This window comes from Trachemys scripta, chromosome 7 (genome assembly GCF_013100865.1).
Source record: "Trachemys scripta elegans isolate TJP31775 chromosome 7, CAS_Tse_1.0, whole genome shotgun sequence".
Taxonomy (NCBI): domain Eukaryota; kingdom Metazoa; phylum Chordata; order Testudines; family Emydidae; genus Trachemys; species Trachemys scripta.
This window is the reverse complement of record NC_048304.1, coordinates 78675022-78698021: the sequence shown is the minus strand read 5'-3', so window position 1 is coordinate 78698021 and position 23000 is coordinate 78675022. Positions and strand designations below refer to the sequence as shown.

At 39.4% G+C, this 23000-nt stretch overlaps 1 protein-coding gene across 3 annotated transcripts in view; it reads right to left on the bottom strand.

The window, feature by feature from the left end:
* Positions 1-2457: 2457 nt before the first annotated feature.
* Positions 2458-23000, bottom strand: part of ARID5B (AT-rich interaction domain 5B) — a 149521-nt gene continuing 128978 nt past the window's right edge. For all 3 annotated transcript variants that reach the window (XM_034775913.1, XM_034775914.1, XM_034775915.1), the window contains 2 exons: positions 12830-13028; positions 2458-8446 (listed from right to left, as the gene is read on the bottom strand). In XM_034775913.1, the coding sequence (XP_034631804.1) occupies positions 6284-8446; positions 12830-13028 (2362 nt within the window). In that variant the 3' untranslated portion in view covers positions 2458-6283. The remainder of the gene's footprint in view (positions 8447-12829; positions 13029-23000) is intronic.

Below are 23000 nucleotides of genomic sequence, written 5' to 3'. Positions count from 1 at the left end.
GGGAACCCCTCACTAATTGCACTGATGCATAAATTACCATATGTAACTGACTAAAAAGGGTTAAAAAAGATGAAAAAGGGACCTACGGCACATTGGACAGCCTGCTACATGATAGCTGTGGTGTGCAAACTGTTCCAGTCCTGCTCCCCAATCCATGGACTCTCTCCCCCTCCCCCAATTACTCCAGTGCCAAGGCTTCCTCAGCAGCAGAGTGTGGGCTGAAGGCAGAGCTGGGGGCACAGCACTGGGGATGGGGGAGGAGCTGAGGGCTAGAGGCTGAGTTGGGCTGGGGGGGTGGGCGTGGAGAGGGTAGTAGGCAGGTAGAGCTGGCCTGGGAAGGGCCAGAGAATGATGGGGGTGGCTGAATGGGATTGGGGTGGAGTTGATCGGGGGGGGGGGGAGAGCCTGGGTCACACTCTACTCCCCCACCCCCTCCATGGGAACTGGCCCAGGCCCCACTACACCCCCCCACACACTATTCCTCTGTGCTCCACAGTTTGGGGGTGTGTACTGCACTACAGTATCCACATACATCCCATTTTAACATTTGACATGTAGCTGGTCAAATTACCCCATGCTCTCATTCTGCCCCAAGAGAGGTGATGGGCATCGAGCTAAAACACGACTGGGAGGCCTGCATTGTGTTCCCAGCACTACAGCAGCTTTACTATATGCTCTGGGACCAATCACCTAGACCCAGCATTTTCAATAGCACCTAAAGAAGTTAATGGGATTTGGATGCCTAATGTGTTTAGGCAGCTTTGACAATCCCAGACATTACGCCCACTGTGCCTCAGTTTCTCCAGCTACATAGCTAATACATCTTTGTGTCTGTGTCATTCCTTAATATTTAAGCGATTTGTCAGGTGCTGTACAAGAGTGAAATTCACCCCCTCTGTGCAGGAGGCCTGAGTTGGCTTTGTGCGGGGGGTGGGGGTGGGGAAGGAATGGAATGCCTTAAATCTGCAGGCAGGCCATAGGGCTGAACTGCAGCATTTACATGAGCCCCTTTAGTGCTGCGCCACGCACACCTCCTGTGGGGCTTATGGAGTGTGGAGCGCTTTGAAAAAGCCTTTGCAGCTCAGTCCAGCTCACCCCATATGTAAAAGACAAATGCTGCCTATATAAAACATTTCTCTGCATTGATGTCAGCTGTTAACGCTGCCTAGGAACTGATGCCTTGAGCCAGACCCTCACTTAGTAGCTACCAGGATAGTTCCATTGAGTTCAGTGCAACTGCACTGATCATCCAGACCCTCAGCCTTTCTGGTATTGTCTCTCATTTCCCTAATGGTTTTGGTTATTTTCCTTTAACCGCGAGGTATGTCTGGCAGCCTCATCTGGTGCTGCTATCAATGTAATCAGTATTTGTTCTGTTGTACTGATGATTGATGAGATACCATTCTCTCACTTTCTGTGCTGTACACGGAACTAGTTCCTTTGGGTGGGAGCTTATTTTGTTCAGATTGTCAGTAACTAACTCAGTGTTTGCAGCATGCTTTGCGCTCCTCAGCTGGAAGATGGCACATGAGTGCAATGCGTCATCATCATAATTGCCAATAGCTTTACCCTATCATACTGTAGGGAAGCCCTAGCATAAAGTGGCATCAGCTCTTGGGAATTCTGATGAGGTCACGCACACTTTTGCTTGGTGCTGGGAATTTATGGGGGTGCGGGGAGTTTCAGTGTAGTCTATGCATAGGCTGACATGCAACCTAGTTCTGAGGGCCCATGGAATCACTTAAGCTATTAATTGGGACTATGCACTGGCCCTAAGCATTGTGGTGAATTTGCCCTTAATGCTGAGGAGGTCTGGTATATGGCTGCAATGTAAATACATGCTGAAAATACACAGAAGTAAATGATGTTCCCCAGCTAGACAGGTTGGGAATGTAACAGGGTACTGGCATATTTGATTGAAAGGCAGTTTTCTTAAAGGGCCACCATGATTTTTGGAACCAGCTGGGAATATAACTAATGTGAGTTTTAGTTAGAGGTTGTTTACTGTCAGCTAAATTGCTAGCTAACATCTGACTCCAGAATCTTTATTGTTGGTTGAGCCAGAAAGAAGAGAGATTGATTTTCAGATGCCACCCTGAATCTGCAGTGCTAGCAGTTAGAAAAATCCCCTTCTAAAATGCAAATGTAATAAATGTATTATGGAAGTCACTGACTGAGCCTGAATGTTATCCAGTGAAGGACTATTTTTACAGGCAGTCTTCTGGCCATAGCCCCACTTTAATGAGAGAGAAGTGCAGCCATGGAGGAACATTGAAGATGCCTGTCTCTACCTCCTTTAGTAAACTGTAAACTTCCAGTTCTTTAATCTAATCATTAGCGGGAGGGGATATTTTTTTGAGAGAAGCCAATATAAAAGGGTTGAAAGGTCGGCTGGGATAATACGTAATCCGTTGTGATAAGAACTGTTTACAGAATTATTAATCAAACACAAACGGGAACAGATAGTAGCATTTTTTATTAAATATTACAGTGGATCAAAAAGTACAAAATATCTTTTGCCTGCTATGTGATTGGGAAACTATTGGCACATAATACAGTATCAAAAGCATTAATAAGTACAATTTGGAAAACATACAAAAATTGAGTGTTTATAGTTGGCTCAGCTTTATTTCTGGTAGTGTTTAAACTAATGCAAAGGTTACTCAATAACCTTTTAAATGGGATACTATATAATATTACTGGGCCATTTTGCTATATACAGATAATCACCTTACAGAGCATATAGGCTACATAACTTGAATCACAAAAAGTATACAATATTTACAACAAATGAAAGTTAAAAAAGTATAAACAGCTAGTAGATTATGCTGCCATTATTAGAACATATTTAAAACTGGGGGAGAGGGGAACAAGTGAAATATCAAACACATTTACAGCAAACACCTAGTAAGTGCTCATGATAATAGTTTCAATGTTGTCGGCCTCACATAAGTGAAATAATTCCCATTTCTCATTAAAATCATGACAATGGTAAAAGAAGACCAGCTGTGACCTGACTGACCACCACCACCACCACCACACACACACACACACACACAAAGTGACTATGTGGAACAATGAATTAAAGAAATTAACCGTTCTCTTTGAAGGCATACTGCACAAAATGTTTTAGTGACCTCATAGAAACTTCCATTAGATGCATAACATAGTAAGATACAGTACTTAAGGACTCATGCACCAATTCAATAAGTTGTAAAGTAAATACTTAGTTGCAATAAACTACTTTGTATGCCCTGATACAAATGGGAACTTATCTTGTCCAGTAACTAAATAAATAAGACAGATCTATTGCGAAATGCAATCATTACAGATTTTGACCCTTACTAGAAACATATTTTGTTGCAAAAGTCAGTTAGGTTCTGTTTTCATTTCTGTTTCCTAAAGTCAAACTCAGTCTGTAACCAGAAGTTACACGAATATTGTTTTTGTTGGGCTTTTATAGTTAATTGAATCTCACAACCTTCAGAATCTGTAATGAATCTTGAACATAGTGTATTTGAATTGCAACATTTCTTGGCACTGGTTCTTGGTAAATATATTTATGACTCTATTGCCAATTAGATTCCGCAGTTTCCCTTACAACCCTACCAATAACAATGGTTTTGATTGCACAAAGAAAGGCTTGTGCAATTTCATTCAATAATAAGGCCCCTTGAACTCAAACAATGCAAACAAAGCCCCATTTAAGACATTAAAAAAAAAAGTAGTTCTCAGCCAATGGAGAATTCAATGGTCTTTCTGAAAGATTTCCCAGATTTCTGGTAAGAGTTTTTAAACAAATAATGTACTACTTCTGTTGGGGAGTTATGCCACCATTTCTTTTTATTTGTCCTGATGTTTTGCCCAGTATATTATGAGCTTCCTCAGACTGAAACAGCGAGTCTCCTCATGGAATAAATGAAGGAAAAAAATCCCCCCTCCCCAACTCTGCACTGTGTTAACATTGTTTTAAAATGCTGTGATCAAATTCCAACATGTCATCAAAAGTGAAATAAGAGACTTGTTGTAAACAAATGCATGAATCCAGGATGTACAGAATATCATAAACAAGTAAGAGAAATGTTCAATTTTCTGATTAAATGGCAGGCACATACATATTTGTGTTTGCTGTAGGTTTATACATTTCCTCCCAACCCTCGATTCTTACATGATTTAGGCCTCATGCAACTTCACTAGAGATGCCTTCTCTACTATGGCCTGTGACCAAATGAGCTTGTGATTTTGTTTTCTGTACAGTATGTGGAATAGCAGAATAATCTGTATTGGCACATTTATGTTCTAGATTCTACTAGTCTGTTTACTGATCAATTAAATCTTGTTTTGCCACAGAAATATAAAGTATTTAATTGAAGAAAGTGGATCTTTAACAGTAGATAACTTCATAATTCTGGTTTCCACCTTTGGATATTAAATATGTCCCATTATATATTGTATTTGGCATTATATCCTGGGAAGGTCTAATAAGATGTGTGGCATGCAAGGTGTTTCCATTTTATTTTTAACAGTTTTGATCATGCTGTATTTGAATAATAACTGAGATGGTTTAAATCATAACCCATTTTCACATTGTAAAATACCTCCAAGTTTAACCTCTGTCTCAATTTCTATATTTAGCTGCAGAGTGGTGATGGCTCTCAAGTGACCATATGCTTTGGAAGGTTCTTTCATTATGGAAACTCAAAACCTGTACTCATAGGCTTTTTATACTTACAAATTATTCCCAATGACTGGGGTTAGTTGTTCAGCATGAGTGCAGAGGGCTATCACAAAAGGTGCACAGGCTTTAAGTCCCAGCTATGCAAATCACCACAGCTCCTTTGACTTCAGTGTAGCCATGCAGATTTTTGCCAGCTGAGAACCTAGCTCTCTGAATAGGGTTCACCTGATGCGTAGGCTTTGTGCTAGCTGGGGTGAGTTTCACTTGATGTGAACTAGGAAGAAGGGGCTGGGTAAGTGAGCATCACCGCTTAACCCACTATTCAGACTACTGAACCTTGGGCTACTATTTAGTGGTATTCTTCTTTGTGGGGGGAGGCGCCTGTCCCCAACCCATCCCCATTTCGAGGCACAGGACCCTTAAAACCTTTTGATTAAAAAATAAAGGTTGGCTCCTGTTCTAATTTTTGACATTCTTGACATATTCTTATAACCCACAAATCCGTCTTCTGGACTCCATTGTTATTCAGCAGCTTGTTGCCAGTAAGATTTTGTTCTTTATTTCTCTGGTATGCAGGAGGGTTTCACAGCCTAGATAAGGTAGGTACAATTGTTAACAAATTCACAGACCAAAAGCTTCTGTGGCCAGTAAAGCAGTGTATGAGCCATTGTGACAACACCAGTGGGAGCAACAGGTGCTCAGCACCTATCAGGAACAGACCATAGAAAAAAAGAACTTTGTTTGCATCAATTGCATTGTTGTATAATCTACAGTATGTTTATAGCCTGAACCAATTGCTTCAGTTTGTAAACAATAATGTCACCACCAAAAAAGCTGCTCAAAAGTATAAGAACTGGAAAAATTACAAACACACACACACACAGACAGACAAAAATTAGGACAGCCACAGCTTTTAAAATAAGTTGCAGATAAAATGATACTGTTTAATTTAAAAAAAAAGAGCACAGGATATACTGGACAAATGAAACTATATAAATTATGTGACCAAATGTGACACTGATAGTTTTCAAAGCGGATATGTACAGTCAAATTAAACAGTGTTTACCTTTCTGTTCTGATAGTGTTAAAATGAAGAATCTATTGCAGTTTTACTATACATTGCATTGATTGAACCTTTGAAAATCAGGAAAGTTATCCCCAAAAAAGCACATCTATTGATTGTATGTATTCCCTGCCTCCTCCTCTTTTTCAGATTCATCGAGTCCTTGACTGAATGGAACTATCTAAGGACCCTAATCCTCCACTCCCTGAAAAAAAAAAAAAGCAAGTTTTTCCACTGGCTTCAAAGAGATCAGGATCTGTCCCTAAACTTCCATTGGTTTGCTCTGATCTTTGCTCTTGATATATGTAAGACCTTTCAAAAAACTAATATGCAAATGAAATGATTTGAGGAGTAGGTGTGGGAGCTGGAATTACAAACTGTAAAGTAGTTTTGTCTCAATCAGATTTGAAGCATTCAGCTACATGGGATGAGATTACTTACTGGTTAACAAAAATATTGATTTCTAATTCTGCAAGACATTATCACAGGGAAAGGAATGTAGCTAACAACATTTTTTCTCAGATACTTTAAAAAAAAGGGATTTACAGTTTTGTGCTCGGATGTACAGAAGACAGCTGGGAAGGTGGAAAGGCAGCTTGAGGATTTATAGCAGCTAAAGGATAAATGCTATTGTGCAAAAGGTCACCATATGAACTTCCTACAGGTGTTGCTGCAGCTAAGTGTCTATAGAGCTGCTGAGAATTTGCAGGGGATGTAAGAAATTGTCTTTGCACCATGAAGGAATGAAGAGCCAAAGGCTGCATTAGTGGAGAAAGCACAGTCTGATTTTTCAAGTACTGCAAAGGATGAGAGTATCCAGCTGGGATGCGATTGTTCAACCCCGCACACAGAGTTCCTGGGTACAAGCCTGTGAAGATAGGAGTTGAGAGGGGAAATTTGTGGCTTTCCAACGTGTTGCCAGAATGTAGACCATGAACTGATTTGCTGCCTTCGCCCTCTCGGTCGGGAACCTTTTCCTTTGCAGGCGTCTCCTTTGGTAAGTGCAGAGGAGAGACAGCTCGGATTTTTTTTTCAGAAATGACTTTGTCCAAATCCTCTAGGTTCCGTTTCAAAGGCCGAGCTGCCCCAATGTTTTGGGGGCTACTTTTGCGGCTTATAATTGGATGGACCATTCCTTCCATCTTTCTTAAATTCTCAAGTCTCTGATTCTGCTGTTTTCCGGACCTGTGAAGGGATTCACCATGTTTTTTAGGTGCTGACATGGTCATTGGAGAAACACGGCAAGCTTTGGGATTACAGTTTATGCTCAACCCCTGGCCGCCTGATGTATGGAACTGGGAAATACTTTTGCTTTCTTGTGGCACCATTGATGAATGCAGGAGACAGGACCCTGGAGTCTTTGCAGTCTGTTTGTGTACGCTCTTTGGGAGACTCAAATCCGTAGGCTGATCATCTGAAGAGGCTTCCACTGCAGTCTTTTTTTCTTGCTGATGCAAAGATGGGTGATAATTTAAATTAAGTTTTTCTTGGTGTTTGTGTTGAGTAAAAGTAGAAATATTTTCTGAATCTCTGAACATGTCTCGAGGGAGGTACTTTGATGTCTGTTCATTATTAAGATGGTGTTCTGTGTGCCTATAAAGGCTGTGCAGATGAGGAGATGAGTAAAAGTCTGCCAAGAAACTGGGCACATGGGAATGCTGCAGTGCCCTTTTCTCGTTCATTTTATCTTTGCAGTCCTGGATATCTGGCTTCAGTACATAAGATTCAGCAAGAGAGTTAAGGTGATGTTTTGAAAAATCACAACGCTTGGGATCTGGTTTACTTAACGTGTCAGGCTTAAAAGCTTCATTAATAGATTTCCTTTCCTCTGAATTCTTGGTTTTAAAACTCTGCACATGTTGTATTACAGATGGTCTATTAACTGCCACAGAATCAGAATTGGGGGCATGGGGAGCCTGAGATATGCTTGCAGACAGTTCATCTCTGCTGTTTAATTTCTTTTTGCTAATCAAAGGTGGAGGTGACCCATAAGGATAACTACATGACAGAGTTGCCCCACTGACCTGTGATAGAAGTTTTTTCTTTGCCAGTGGTGACATGATGCCTGGATTACCCTTTGAATAGATTAGTGGTGTATAACTAAAACTGGGATCATCATTAATGGAACCTGGCAGTTCCTTTTCTTTGAACATGTCAAAATTCTGTACCACAAGAACTTTGGGCGTTTGCTTTAGTGCGTTGTGTATGTCTTCGTTACCTAACTGATCCAATTTCACTGTGCAGTTTGCAATATAATCAGCCATCTCTGGCAATTTATCGTCTTCCATGTCGGTTTGACTTGGTAACTGTACTTGGATTGCAGGGAAATTATTAAAAGGCAGTTCTTGGGGTTCACTTTCTAAACTGCCTGTAAAACTGTGTCCTCTTTGTTCTTGCTTTGTGTCATCAAGGGCATCTGTTGGGGTGTGCAAGTGTTTGTTGACTGTTGGCTCCAACATGGCATCCTCTTCAGGAGGCACTGAAGCACTTGAAAAAGAGACTGAGTGCTGTACTTCCTCCTTGGGCTTTTCACTGTTGGAGCTGCTTTCCATCAAGTCTATCTTTTCCAGAGATACTGGCCCTGTTGCCTCTGGCAGAAGAGGCTGGGACCCTTCGAGGGGCTTCTTCATCTCCTCCGCTGCAGGATGCTCAAGTAAACTTTTCTGGTCTGAAGAGTCTTGATCCTTCTCTTGTTCTGATGAAACCTAATAAAATGTTTCAATAGACAATAATAAGAATGCAGTGTATGTTGACAGATTGCTTATAAAAGCAAATACAGTACACAGAAGCTTCTTTTGGAAATATTCTTGTCAATCATCTTGTTGAAATCTGAAAGCTTTAATACGACGTATCAGATTTTAAACAAAGCAATCGAAGTCCCCAAAATACTGAGAAATATACTCATACCAACATTAATGACACAATTAAAATAGCAAAGGCTTGTAACCAGACTATAAATAATTGGATCATCTGATGATTTGACCAGATAGTTTAATACTAAGGTTGTCCTCTTTCTAAATCATTTTCCTAAATAGATAATTACACTTTTCACAACACAATTGAGAAGAATATAAAATATTCTCAGTATTCAATCCCACCTATGAAAAATATAGACCAGTCCAAGTTGGCTTTCCTTATTGTGTCTATATTGTAGATATAATTCCTCCAGTTTGGCTATCTTGAAATTCAATGATTGCAGAACAGATGAGCCACATTTGGTTCTACTTTAAAATGTTAAAAATTCGAGAAACAGAATATTAGAAATCAATGCTATAGACTGAGAAATCACTGGTATAGCTTAACTGGGGCATGCTTTTTTTATTAATGGATTAAAATGAAGTTGTCAACATTCAGTGAGTGTGTGTGTGCGCCATTATAAATATAGCTTTTATAAGTTATAGTCAATGAGACTGCAGCTCTTTATGCTTCTCCATTAATAAAGCTTGTGTGCACAATTCACACTATTCATTCCATTATGTAGACGAATGAACTGTGACCCTGAAGGTCATTATAACGTTCCATCTGTGATACAGCTGACTGACAACCCTTTTCAAAATTGCTGTCATTCTCCTCTGACATGCCTTGGTAGAAGAGAGTCAGAAAACAGCAGTATTGTGTGAGCCTTTTCTTCTTATTATTTTTTCCTTCTTTCTTAGTTGTAAAGATAAGCGGAATCAAGAAAGTTATTATCCAAATGCTGCATTATGGTCTATCATGTCAGGGAGGGATATAAAAGTATGTAATGAATCACAACCATCTTAAAGATTTATTTCTTCACAGCTGCTTTTAAATATTCCTCTGTGTTGGGTTTTCCTATTAGTTACAGTGTCTGTTAGTCTTCATAAGTACTATTTTTTTTTAAAAACTAATAGCTGCCTTTTTCAGTTCAAATACCATCATTAGTCCTTCACAAAGTACTATCACTGGTCTCCTGAGATTATACAATTACAGGAAAATACCAGACAGATGAGCAAAGCAAGGGGGAAAGGCAAATCAAATGTAATAATTGTACATTCTGCTCTTTGTTTTTGTTAAGCAACAGTTTGAATGAAGTTTTAGCTATTTTAAAGACATGCACAGTGTAAACTAATAACAGTTTTTTCTAGTTCATTACATTGAGCAATGTCATTCTGACTCCAATAGAATAAAGGAGTACAAAACTGAGTAATCAACTAAAGACTCTACTCTCCCAGTGACATCCCTGTTCATGTTTATATCTGGGTGAGTGGTGAATGTGTATTAGGAAGGACTGTATTCTTACATCTCTTCTTTACTTTTATAACTAATCCTGGCACAGATCATCCCCTTCCATGGAAAGCCAGCTTCCTTGGTGGTGGGTTTTGACCCCAAATCCCAGATGTGTTGGATCTTTGAGGATTTTCAGATGGCCAGAGCCATTTAGTCAGAGGCCATGTGCTTCTGCACCTGTTCAAGCTCCAATGACCTCTGACTGCCTAGCAGTGAGGTTCCTTTACAGACATGCTACCAGGGCCTTTCCTGGCTGTGACTGCCCCCACAGGTGGGTTCACTGGAACCAATATAGCCTTCAGCTGTACTCTATTTTCTGATTAATGTTCCTGGGGACCGAGAGAGAGATGGTGTGCATATTCTCACCCCAACCTCTTGCCCAATCCTCCCATCCCAGCCTGGACTCTAATCCCACCACACTCAAATGTAGCTCCTCAGGAGCTGAACATACAGCTGAGCTCCTCTTTCTCATGGACACTGTAGAGTGCTGCACCTGTGGATATTTCCATGCTAGAAAGCCCCCCCAATGTAGGTGGTTATATAGTGCTTGTGCAGCTGTCCTGACCCTGCACCAATCCCAGGAGCACAGTCCATTATGTCATCAACCCAGAAGGCCCTGTATAGCGGCTGGTCCCTGGGTAATGTTTCCAGGGGAGGAAGAGTTCCCCCTGCATCGCTCAAGGTGGATGGATGGTTTATTGACAACTAGGGAAGCTAAGTGGGCTGTACAGGCTTGGCGTTCCAGATCTGAATAGAGCTTCTTTAGGGGAGTTCAATTCCATGAGCTATTGCCATCACTGAACACCCACCCATAGAACAGGTGCATATACCCTCCACTCCAAGTTACGCACTGGGCCCAGCCATCCTATGGATAACTTGGCCCAGTAACATAGCCATTGCCTCATAAAGAGGGACAGGATTTGGCCCTTAGTATTAAAAATATCCACGTTACAGTCAGACAGCAGAGAATAATTCTGATACAGGAGGTAAAAGTTTACTGTAGGAAACCACTAACATTGTGCATTACAGTGACTATGGCTCTAATTCTTACACATTTCCGATAAACACTGCTAAGAACTCTTCCTGAAACTCGCATACAGAAATAACTGCAGTTTAAGCAGCAGGAAGTTTGAGATACAAAACAACAAAAGCAAGGAAATTCAAAGTTAAGACTGACACTCCATCCCTGGCTCGTTATGTTGTGCTTAGCTGCTGCAGTACATATGGTATGTAACATAACTCACTGATCTGAGACCACGGCAATAAATAACCAGGCACAAAGGGATGACTGAGGAAAGGAATGCTAGCCTTAACTTCGCATTTCCTTGCTTTTGGCAATTTGTGTCGCAACCTTGCAGTTACTTAAGCAGGTTTTTGTGTGCTCTTTTCTTTATATATTTGTAATTAGTAGTGGAGATTTTTACAATGTTTCTTCCTTTAAAATTGAAATTCAAGGAAAAGTCTCTGTGAAGTGTCAACTTTAAAGACTCTGTTGATCAAGTCAGTATAAAACACATAATCAGGCAGTCTCTTATGGGTCCATTGTAAACCTGACTTTTGGGGTTTTTTGACATGATTATAAAAATTCACTATACTTGAAACTTAGCATACAAGGCCTCAGCCGGGTACATATTTAGCTGCTTTGCTATTTTTAAGCCATAGAAAGAAGGATTTTTGGTAGTCATGTCAAACTAGATTTTCAGACTGGTCTAAATCCAGTACATCTGTACATGCCAGACAGCAATTGCATCGAAGGGACTGCTGAGCTGTGTTGGCTACACAATGCATGTCTTAAAAATTCTTTAAATACTTATTTCCAAGAAGGGTTGTAATGGCTCCAAATGTAGCAATTGTGATTTCCAAATAAAGGAGGACACAGTATAGTTTGTATGCCATAGACAACAACAGCTTGATTAGGTCAATGGCATAGGGTGTACAATATTGTATGTGAGAGGGGGAGTAGGATTTTCAAAATGTCTAAGTGATGTCAATGGGACTTGTGCTCCTATGTCACTTACATACTTCTGAAAATCTCACCCACCGTGTGCAATACTAAAAACTCTTATGTATATGACTTAAAACAGATGAAAGTGTGTTCTACTGACTCCTGGGGGCTGGCCTGTTGCAGGCTCTGGTCCTGTAGGCTACTCCATGAGGGCTGATCTCTGGGTCTGCATGGAGCCCCACTTAAGTGAATAGGGCTCTGCATAGGTGTAGGGGTCAGTCCTTTTCAGAGAGCTTGCAGGACAGGGGACTATGGCAAAACTCCCATTGACTTCACTGGGAAATCTGTCAAGAGTAAGGACTGTGACCCTTGAATTTTAGATTTCAACCCAAAGGGGATATTTAGTCTTGTTAATAATCCAGGAAAAATGAGTTTTTGATGGAAATGTGAATACATCCATAAGTGTGGAAGTGCCATTACAAAGTCTGCATTTGCCAAAAGTTACCACAATATTACCAGAGGTATTTCAGTTCCCCCTACCCTATATTTAGAGTAGGAAATCACTGTGGAAACTGCGTGGTTTCCTGTTGGCTAGTGTTGACTTTTTAATGGTGACCACTGTATAATACAATGAGCAGAAACTGTATTTCCTACATCCAGTCTTGGTATTTTGCCATCATTTCTATGCAACATGGAACTTGCTGGTTGCTGTTTATAGTCCAGCACAATCATAACACTCAGAATGCCATCACAATTGGATTTCAGCTACTGAGCAAAGGAAGGCCAACTAATTTTGGAATTGTCAGGTTTAAATGATTTATTTTATCATTGGGTTTTATGTTATTAAAGCAGTACATTGTTAATTGAAAAGTTAAAAAGCAGGAAATTAACTAACCTCAGATGCATCGTGGGGTTTCTGTGCATTATCTTTTTCTTTCTTGCTCTTTTGGTTTTCATTTTTGATGCGTTTTGTTCCAGACACTTTTGTTTTAGTTTCGCTCTCCTGGGAACTGTTATCCTGTTTTCGAGGTTTCACTGGAGGCAATGGCTTATCTTCCTCTCCTTTAATAAATCTTTCATATGGCAGGATTAATCTAAAGGATTAAGGAACAAATAATTGATCAGTTTTTGCAGTTCTAATAAAGAAAAAATGTAGCGGCTCTGAGCAGTTTATTTAATAAACCTAATTTTTCTACAGCATAAACACAATTCTGTAACCTTGCCCTCAATATTTATCCCACATATGATAAAGCAACGTATTTGGCAAGATTCTCAGCTGGTGCCAATCTGGTTCCACTGATGCTCACAGAGCATGTTGGTTATGGAGCTGAGGATCTGTCCCACAGTGTTTTCAACTGGTTTAAAAGTCAATCATATCTTTCTTTTGGCAGCCTACTCCTAAACCCATATGCCAGTAAAATGGTACAGAGCTAAGGCAACCTAATATATTTCCAGCCTGGTGGTGAACATAAAAGCTGTAAATTTGCGTTTAGACTGAAAACTTGGTAGAGAGCATTATTTCACCCAACCTCCAACGGAGAGTGTAGAACAATTTGACTAGCACAGAGCTGCCTTTACTGGCAAATCCATGAAGGGAAAGGTAGGTTGGTCCCTGGTCTGGAGGATGTTCCTTTGCTCTTCTGTCAAAGGGCAAGAGGGGTGGGGTTGCTGCTAGGAGAAGAGTGGCCGGGGGAGCATGGCAAAGAAAATCACAAGGATTTAAAAAATAAAGAATTTTAATTGCAGAACTTTCTTCAACAAAGTGTGTGAATTCACTTTTTAAAAAAGAAAAACCTCAAACAGTTTGAGTTTTAATCTATCTGTTTTCCTTTCACAGTGTAGCTCTTGATCTAAAAGGAAAAATAACTGATGTAATTAAAAGGGATGGATTGCATTACAATCTCAGTTTCAACTTCAGTGATTAAAGTTTCTATAATGCATTTGGTATGATTAATGACTCACTGTGGGATTAATACAAGACTCAGACTTTAAAAATATGAACTTTAATACAGCAAACATAATTTGTTTAAAAAAAAGACAAGTTGACTCAATGAAGAAAATGTACTTTGCTTATAAACAACATAAATCTGTACAAATGCTGGGAATCCTTAATTATCTTTAATCTAAGACTCCAAGGCAGAAAACTCTTTGGTTCAGATATATGTTTGTTATCCTACAATCAGTTTCTAACCATGCAATTTTGATTTAAATACTTAGATGCTGAAACACAGTTTGGGCTTAAGAGAGCAGAAATTAGATTGTGATCTTAACGTTTCACATTTTAATAAAATACAACATAATTTGTTAAAATATAAACCTAATTTATGCCATATTAGAAACAAAATTTAGTAACTGAGCATGCTCTGACATGGTATGTGCAAAGAGGCGTGAATAATATTTTCTAGCCCTGAATTTGGCAGTGCTCCAGTAATGAAGCTAAGCAGAGCCCACAGGGAATATTCATCTTCAGATCCCATTACAAACTGAGTTTAAACATGTTCCAGCTGCTAAAACTGGAAACTGCTCCTTATATGCAGCCTTAGCAAAATAATATATTGTTGCCAAATACCTGCTTCCCACTGTAATATTACAGTTAATGTTTATATAATAAAAAGCATAACTAAGCAGAATAAGAAAAAATAATCTTGTTCATACTTGAGGCTGGTAAATTTCATTTGTAAAGCACAAATATTCATGAAACACTTAATATCTCCCTCTGCTGCATGCAGTATTTGGGACTTTACTAGAGAGACAAGTTTTGGTTTCATACTGGGCAATATTTATATCTTGCTGCCATGTGTTAAATATTTAAAGTCACTTTTAATAAAAACACATTTTATTGCTATAATTGTTCGCACTGAGATAGGATTGTTTGACTTTGTTTTGTTTCCATGGGAACATGTCGTCCATTTGCAATCTACATATACCATCAGTAAATGTTTCAATAGCTGTTCATTGCTCTAAATGAGATGAAGATGATACTGTACCACTAGTGGTCCTTTTAATAAAAGATACTATGTGATTAACCTTCTGGTTAAGGCAGAAATCAGCACAAGGATGGGCCTGACAAGATTAATCACTGTTAGCATTCTTTCCATTGAGTCTTTTGTGGCACTTTCTGACAAAGGTTTCTCCTCTTTGTTGCCATATAGAGCACCAGGACTCATTAGGTTTGGTGCTAATTAGGAACCACAGCTTAAATTTCCTTTTCTAATCTTAAGAGTTCATGTGGGAGGACAACATTTTCATTTCAGTTATTTTTCACTGAGTTCAGCAGTTGGCACTAAGACAGCAGTAAAAAATACATTTCACATAGCTGGTCAAAGGCCTAGAGCCAGCAGCAGGAAATCTGGAATTAAATGTTTCTTGTATCGGGAAAGAGGCATGACTAAGGTAAAACTGAATCAAAACACAAGGATGGCTTGTTCTAGAGGTCCCCCTCCCACTTTTTTAAATAAGGCCCAATGTGCTGCTGTTTCTCTATCGCACAGAGATCATTTTTAAGCGCGCACATACATTCACATAGACACAAAGCAAAAAGGAAGCATACATGAATATGCACTGTGAGGCTCTAGAGAAGCCTAACACCATGAACAATTGCTGCTTCGTATAGAGATTTCCGTTTGTTACAATTTGCACTGAATGTTTTTTCAGTTATCCTGTCATGGTACAACACGATTACCCACAGGATATGATCTTATCATTTGATTATTAGAAGTTTTTATAGTACCAGAGTAATAAAGCTAATACAGCTTTCAGAACATTTAAACAACCAGCTAATATACCATTAAAATACACTCTACTTATCCAATTTAAGGTCAACGTTGCCCAACACAGGAAAAATGTGGTTATCTATTATACAAATAGTTTAGCAGAATGCAACATGCCTGGAACTAGCTCAAGATTTTTGTCAAATATTTGCAGCACAGCTAAGATTTAATCAATCTTTAAGCATGTAAAGGTAAAGACATATTAAAAATATGGCTACCTAGAATGCATTAAACTTTGAAAACAACAGCTAAATTTTCAGCTGCTTTGAAATGTAGCCGTTTCTCCCATGACAGGGCTAGGGGAAAGTAACAATGTATTCATAAGAAAAATTAAAAGAATATTTTGTGGTCTAAAGAATATTTACTCCTAAAGACTGCAAACAGCCCAAATAAAAGGGCCTTTATCATGATCAAGATTCCAATATTAAGATTAATAAAATGTATTATTTATAAGGCAATTAACATAAATAGAATATGTAAGCAGTAGTGTATTAAAAAAATCTTTCCAAAGGCAGCAGATTTTTAGCAGCATGAGTTTTTTTTCCCTTGGAATAATACAAGAATAACATTTTCCAGCCAAGAGCAGAAACAGTAGGGGAGTCTTTGCTATCACAGAGCTTCTTATTAAATTCAGTCACTGTGAAAACCGAGACTTTAAAAAATAATAATAATAAAGACAACTTAAAATCAATACAAGTTAGATTAACAAATCAGTGCTATACTAATCCTGATTTATTACAATCAGCAATATTAAGTTTAATCACGTATAAACTGCTAGTCTAAAAATATTCTGCTTTACTGAGTCTTGAATTAAATAATGGTGCAGAGTGTACCAAGTTTTTAGATCTGCATCATCTGATATTATGAAAAATTCAATGTACTGCTCTGCAGCAGATGTCAGAGGTCAGCAAATCTATTACAGTAATGTAAGTAATCTGGCTTTCTGCCAACTATAAAAAAAAAACCCGAAAAGAAACACAGAGGCAGATAATTTTATATTTATAAATTCTAAAATCCTCCAGGGACTGCATCTTTTTCCCAACAAAAAGCAGAATTCACATCAGAGAAATGTATTTCACAGTATAACAAACATGTCTTCATCACTGGCATTTCATAAAAAGAAAAAAGAAAGAAAAAGCCCTTAATCTTTATAAATCAACATTTTTTCCAGCTACAGGAAAAAACAATGCAAAATTTAATCTGAACCAGTAACCACTAATGTTTCATGTATTGATTAATGCACACACAGAATGAATGAGCTTTTTAGCTAAACTCTGCTTCATAGGACATGAGAGAGTGTCTATTTATAGGAATAGTAATAATAATTAATAAAATGGTTAGAATAATGTAAAGGGTCTGACAAACCCAGGAAGAGGAGGAAAATTAAAAGTTAAGGCTGCCAATTCTTTCTTTAACTCTCCCCACTGTGCTGGGGTACTACAGGGCTCTCTGATTAGGAAGTGACCATATGTACAGTACATGATGCTCTGTCCACAGGCTCCATAAGGTGAGTTATGGGCACAAAGGCAGCTTGGATGCGGAAGTCTAAACCCTTTCACTATTTTAACATAGCTCATGGCTGTGTTTAATTCTTTCATTTCTTTCTTTGTGAATGGCAGTACAGAAATTCCCCAATGTGTCTCCCTTTCATATCCTATTCTCTTCTCTAGTGCTCCAGACTCAACACAATGCAAAATGGAAATTCTGGATGTTTCTAGGGATGATTTAAAGGTCTGGTGACCAGGTTTTTTCCATTCTCAGCTAAGGGTTCAGAAGACTGACTGAAATTGAAAGGCAGAATATTTCAATCTGATAAATGAAACAACTTTTTTTTTTTTGACACAATGCATAATTAACCTGTGGAACTCATTGCCACTGAATATCATTGAGGCCAAGAGCTTAGTATGATTAAAAAAGGATTAGCCATTTATATGGATAGTGGCAATGTCTACAGTTACAGCAGATAAGATTTAAAAATACAGCGAAGGGATATAAACCCTTGTATTTCATTCAAGGAATAAAGAAACTCACACTGACAGGGGTTTTGAAGAAACTTCTATTTCCATCATTGTCCACTATGGAGTTTCTTGCATCTCCCTCTGAAGCACCTGATCCTAGCCATGCCTAGAGACCAGATAAACTGGACCACCTGTTTGATTCAATGTAGCAATTGCTATGTTCCTAAAATAACAGCCCCATCACATAAACAACAGCAGCTGGGTAGGGCCACCTGACACCTCTTGGGCAAGAACCTGAGATTGGAGTTCAGAAGGTAGATTAAAAATGGGAGGAGTGAGTCTTACCCACTCACGGTTCTCTACAATAAATTCAGTACATTTATGCTATGGTGATAGGCAGGAGCGCCGCCAGCTTTTCTGCTGCCCTAGGCAGCAGAAGGTCCTTCCCTGAAATGCCGCCCCCAACAGAGGCGGTGGAAGGTCCCGCTGCCGAAATACTGCCGAGGTCGCCGCCTCCCAAATTGTAGCACCTGAGGTGACCACCTAGGTCGCCTAATGGGTTGCGCCGGCCCTGGTGATAGGCATATTAGAAATGCCAAAATTTATATTACAGCCCCTGAATCACCCTGGCCTGATTTTGTTCCCTAGGAAGTTCATGGCAAAACTTCCATTTACTTGAAGGGGAGCAGGAATGAGCCACTGTGATCTCAATGGGACGTGTTTCTTGCTTTTTTAATACGCTGCTGTTGAAATGAAAACCCATAATTTCTCAAAGCCATATGGCCTGACTTTAGAAGCAGCACTATCACTAAAGGCATAAGATCATGCCACCACTTTCGCTAGAGGCTTTGTCATGGGATATAGTGCTCAGCTGTTTGAATGGGTAGGAAAACTGGACCAAGAACACAGCTCCTAATGACCAAGGCAAATATACAGTAGAGGAAGGGGCAGAAGAGAAGTTCAAAACCAGAGGCCTGAGCTCTGATCCAAAAGAGGAAAATTAAATGTGCTGGGGAACCAATAATGTATTCCAAAAGGCTGATTTCATTTGTACTGTCCAGGGGTTCCAAAAGCAAGCGTTGCACTCTTTTGTGTAGAATACAATAGCAATCGCATCATTTGCATTTGTCTGAAGTACGAAACGGACATGTATTTTATCAGTACAGACAAAATTTGTTTGAGTTCAGTTTTGTTCCCAGAGAACTTTCCTGCCTTACAGAAATGGATCTTTCATCTTTTCATCAACAACTTGCCTTACTGCCCACTGTGAGTTCTGCTGGGTACTGAGAGCTCTCACACCATTGAGAGGTGGGAACTGCCTGTGTGTAAGAGAGTTCAAAAACACTTTGCTTTAAATAAACTGGAAATTAGTGATATTACAAACACAGCTGTTGATTTAGTTGAGCAGTCTGAGGATGAAAGCTTAGGAACTCTCCATCCTATAAAGCAATAGGGAAAGATAAAGGATCAAATCCTCTCCCCAGTGACCAGCCCAACTAGATGGGCTGGATGCAGGGGATGGGCACTGGGCCAGGGATGGGGAGAGAATCCTCCAGGCCACTCCAGAGAATCTTCTTTAGTCTTTGCCTCTGTTGCAAACATCATCATCTCCACCAAAAGCAGTAGTAGTAGTAGTGGATCCACACAATTGCTCACCCACCAGCCCTTTCTGAGCAACGCCTCCCCACCAAGGTGCAAGGAGCTTTGCAGAGGACAGCTTTGCAATGTGAGGTCTTTCCCCCTCGATGTGTTCAGTCCACAGCAAAGTCGGGTGCAGAAGAGGGGTGGCACTCAGAGGGAGTTGTTTCTGTATAGGGACTGCAGTGGGCCCTCACCCTTGTTTGGGGTGCCCAAGGGATTGGGAGAACAGCTCTTTGTGATCTCTCCTCACCATGCAAGTGACAAAGACAATCTGTCCTTAAGCATTGGAAGAGAATGTCCTACTATCAAAATACATTTACATGTAAACTGGCCAATAAGTCCCTAAAACTGCAAAACAAGTCTTGAGTAAGTTCTGCAAAAACACAATGTTCTGAGATATTTTGAATGGGCAGCTAAGAATCTGTTTTAATGGTAAACAATTACATTCTTCTGTCATCTGATACTTTATTTTTAAAAAATTTTGTGGAGGGGGGGACTATGCTTTCTGAATTTTCAATAGTTCCTTTGTTAAAGCATCTGTTACTCACATAATTGAAAAGATGTTTGTTCAGTGGCATGCTTGAGAGTACAGTTATTTAATCTTAATGATAAAGCCCCGAGGACAGAAAATCATAAGTAGAAACCTCTTGTTATTTATCAAAAAAGAAAAAGGGCTAACACACCTAATCTATCCTCAAATTTAAATTCATGCTTGATGGAAAAGTATTGATACAATACGCAACTTGCAAAGTTTTCTTAGAAGCTATGAACAGTTAGGGATAAAGAGCAGGGTGAAAAGCAAAATAAAACAACAAAGCTAGTATGACAAAGAAAAACTGCTGTTTGGCAAGGTTTTTGGGTCAAACAAAGAACTAGCTGTAGTTTACAGAATGACATAACACTTAATTAATTTTTGCCTGAGGATGTTTTCACACTCAGTGTAAACCAAAACCTTTTATTAATTACAACTTGTATTAAAGACAACCATAAGCATTTTTATATAGATGTTATAATAGGCTCTTATTTTTCTATCTAGGAGACTGGCTGCTGTTTCACACAGAACACTGTTGAAATGCCCACACTTTACAAAGTTATCTAAACGCTTTAAGAAAACCAAACAGTATTTGTGTGGAATGCTAGACTCTCTTGCATATTGAATTACTTTACAGTATCCTTAGGGTAGAAAGTCTTTATAGCTGTTAAAGAAAAACCTTTTAAGGGCCTTTTTTTGACCTGGCTTATGTTTTCATAACACAATGATAAGGTTTTTTACATTTTTATTTTATATAAGAGCTGCCATACTGGGTCAGACCATAGTCCATCTTGCCCAGTATCCTCTTTCTGGTAGTGGCCCATAGCCCTTTTGACCACTGCTGCATGTTGAGTGGGAGTTTTCCGAGAACTATCCATGGTGACTCCAAGATCTCGTTCTTCGGTTGGTAATAGCTAATTTAGAACCCACCATTGTATATGTATGCTGGGGAGAGGGGGGAAAGAGAAACGTACATGGAAAAATCAGTAGAATGGAGCTCTCCTACTTAGCTTTTGCAAACTTCTTTTGTCACCTAGATTTTTTGTTGTGCATAAGGATATATATTTAGTATGTGCTGCAGATCTCAGATATTATACAGCCAAGTATGGTTTAAAAAACCAGATAAACTAACAGACTGTTTCTCAAAGTATGGGGCACACCTTCCCTGGTGGGTCAAGAAGAACTACCCAACGGTGTACGAACAGACCTCTCAGTTGTTCTCCAATGTTTAAGCGTTCATTTCTTAAAAAAAGTTGTCACTAACTGTTATGGTTGTGCAGAAAACTTTTCAAATATGAAGCAACCATAGCTGATACCTGAGTCTGCGGAAAGTCTGAAACAATGACTCTGAGGTATGAATTGCCCCATTCATTTCAATGGGTGCTAATTCAGATGCCAATGAAATACTTGCAATGTCAACATTGTTAACTATTTCACTGCTCATCAAAGCATGTAAGGCAGAAGTATCGTATTACAAATATCAACTGCAGCATTTCCCAAGTTGTATGTGTGAACACTCTGTGGAGAGACTGCTATGGGGAAAACCTAAGGGCTGGCAGTCAGAACAAGGCCCTTACATTTTATTGCTCATATTTTACTTTTTTATTACCTTTTGTTTTGGGCTTTTAAATATATCAAAAAGTGCTTTTCTTTTAATCCTTATGAAAAATCCCTAATGCAACATCATGAGCACTGTAGAAACGGAGCCTCTTGTTTACCCAGGACAATGAAAGCTGTCAATCGTTCATTTTGTGCGAAAGCAAAAGAAACCCCAAACCCTATGTGTGAAAACCGCATCTGCGTTATTACTAATATCCGAGAACACACTGTGAAGAATATTGCTTTGCAGAAAAGTAGCCATTTCTGATTGTTCCATGTACCAATGATAAAAGATACAGATCCTGACAGTGAGCTGTGAGAAGTGTAAAGTTGTGTAGGTTGGGGAAGAAAGGCTCAATTTGAACCAGATAGTGTTAATAACACACTCAGACTGAGCATCTTTCTGTTATCACCCAAAGTAACTGCATTAAAGAATTCAAGAAAAAAAGTAATGACCAAAATAACAACAACTCGTAAGCTTTGTACAGTTCAAGTCATCTACATAGTAACAGCCCCACAATGGGAAAACATTAATGCTTTTTATATTGGTAATCATCATCTGTAACATGAGCAATTAAGAACAGTACTAATGGACTATGGCCAAGAGCCTGGTACTAATATTAAAAACTGACAGAGATGAATAGGTTTGGAAGCAAAACTAGGCTGACAAAGACATTTTTATGAAGTGCTTGGGCCTATTTGATTTAAACCAATCAGAGGCAGGTTCAGACCAGTCAGGCCTACAGCGACAATAATGCATTCATTGGCATTATATGATTCCTGCAAGGCTTTAAATAAAAACATCCATTGATTCTATTCAGCAACCTGCACTTTCATTATGACACTCATTAATAAACCAAAAGTAGCCTAACTAATACACAAATAACACGTACTGAAACACTGGCAACCTTGCCTTGTTTTAAAATGAAAACATTTACTGGAAACATGAAGCATATTACATGAAAAATGAATCACTTGATAGTGCATACTAAATCTTTCTTCCTCTTCCAGAAAAACAAAGCAGACAGACTCAGTGTTAAAAGCAAGCTATCTTAGTCATAGTGATTACTATGTGCAATGCTGAGGTAACAGCATTAGAGATCTGTTCATTCCAAGCTGTTGGCTACACACACTCTCTCAAAGTTCCGTGAGCTGGCATCCATGCATCCTAATCCAGACTAAATTCTGCAGCTGTGACCCCCTCATAATGCTGACTTTAGATGAGGTGATATTGTTCCGAATGGCATTGGGTTTCAGGTGATGTTTTGGCCCTCTGCCTATGCATTGTTAGTTTTAAACACCTACTGAAAGACAACTCTCCTCATCAGAGTGATCAGAAGATTCAGCTCTTCTCTTTAGAACAGTGGTGGGCAACCTGCGGCCCATCAGGGTAATGGGACTGAGGGGCGCGAGACATTTTGCTGACATTGACCATCTGCAGGCATGGCCCCCCACAGCTCCTGGTGGCCGCGATTCACTGTTCCCGGCCAATGGGAGCTGCGGGAATGGGAGCGCCATTTCTGGCCAATGGGAGCATCCCGCCGTGTCCTGCAGCTCCCACTGGCC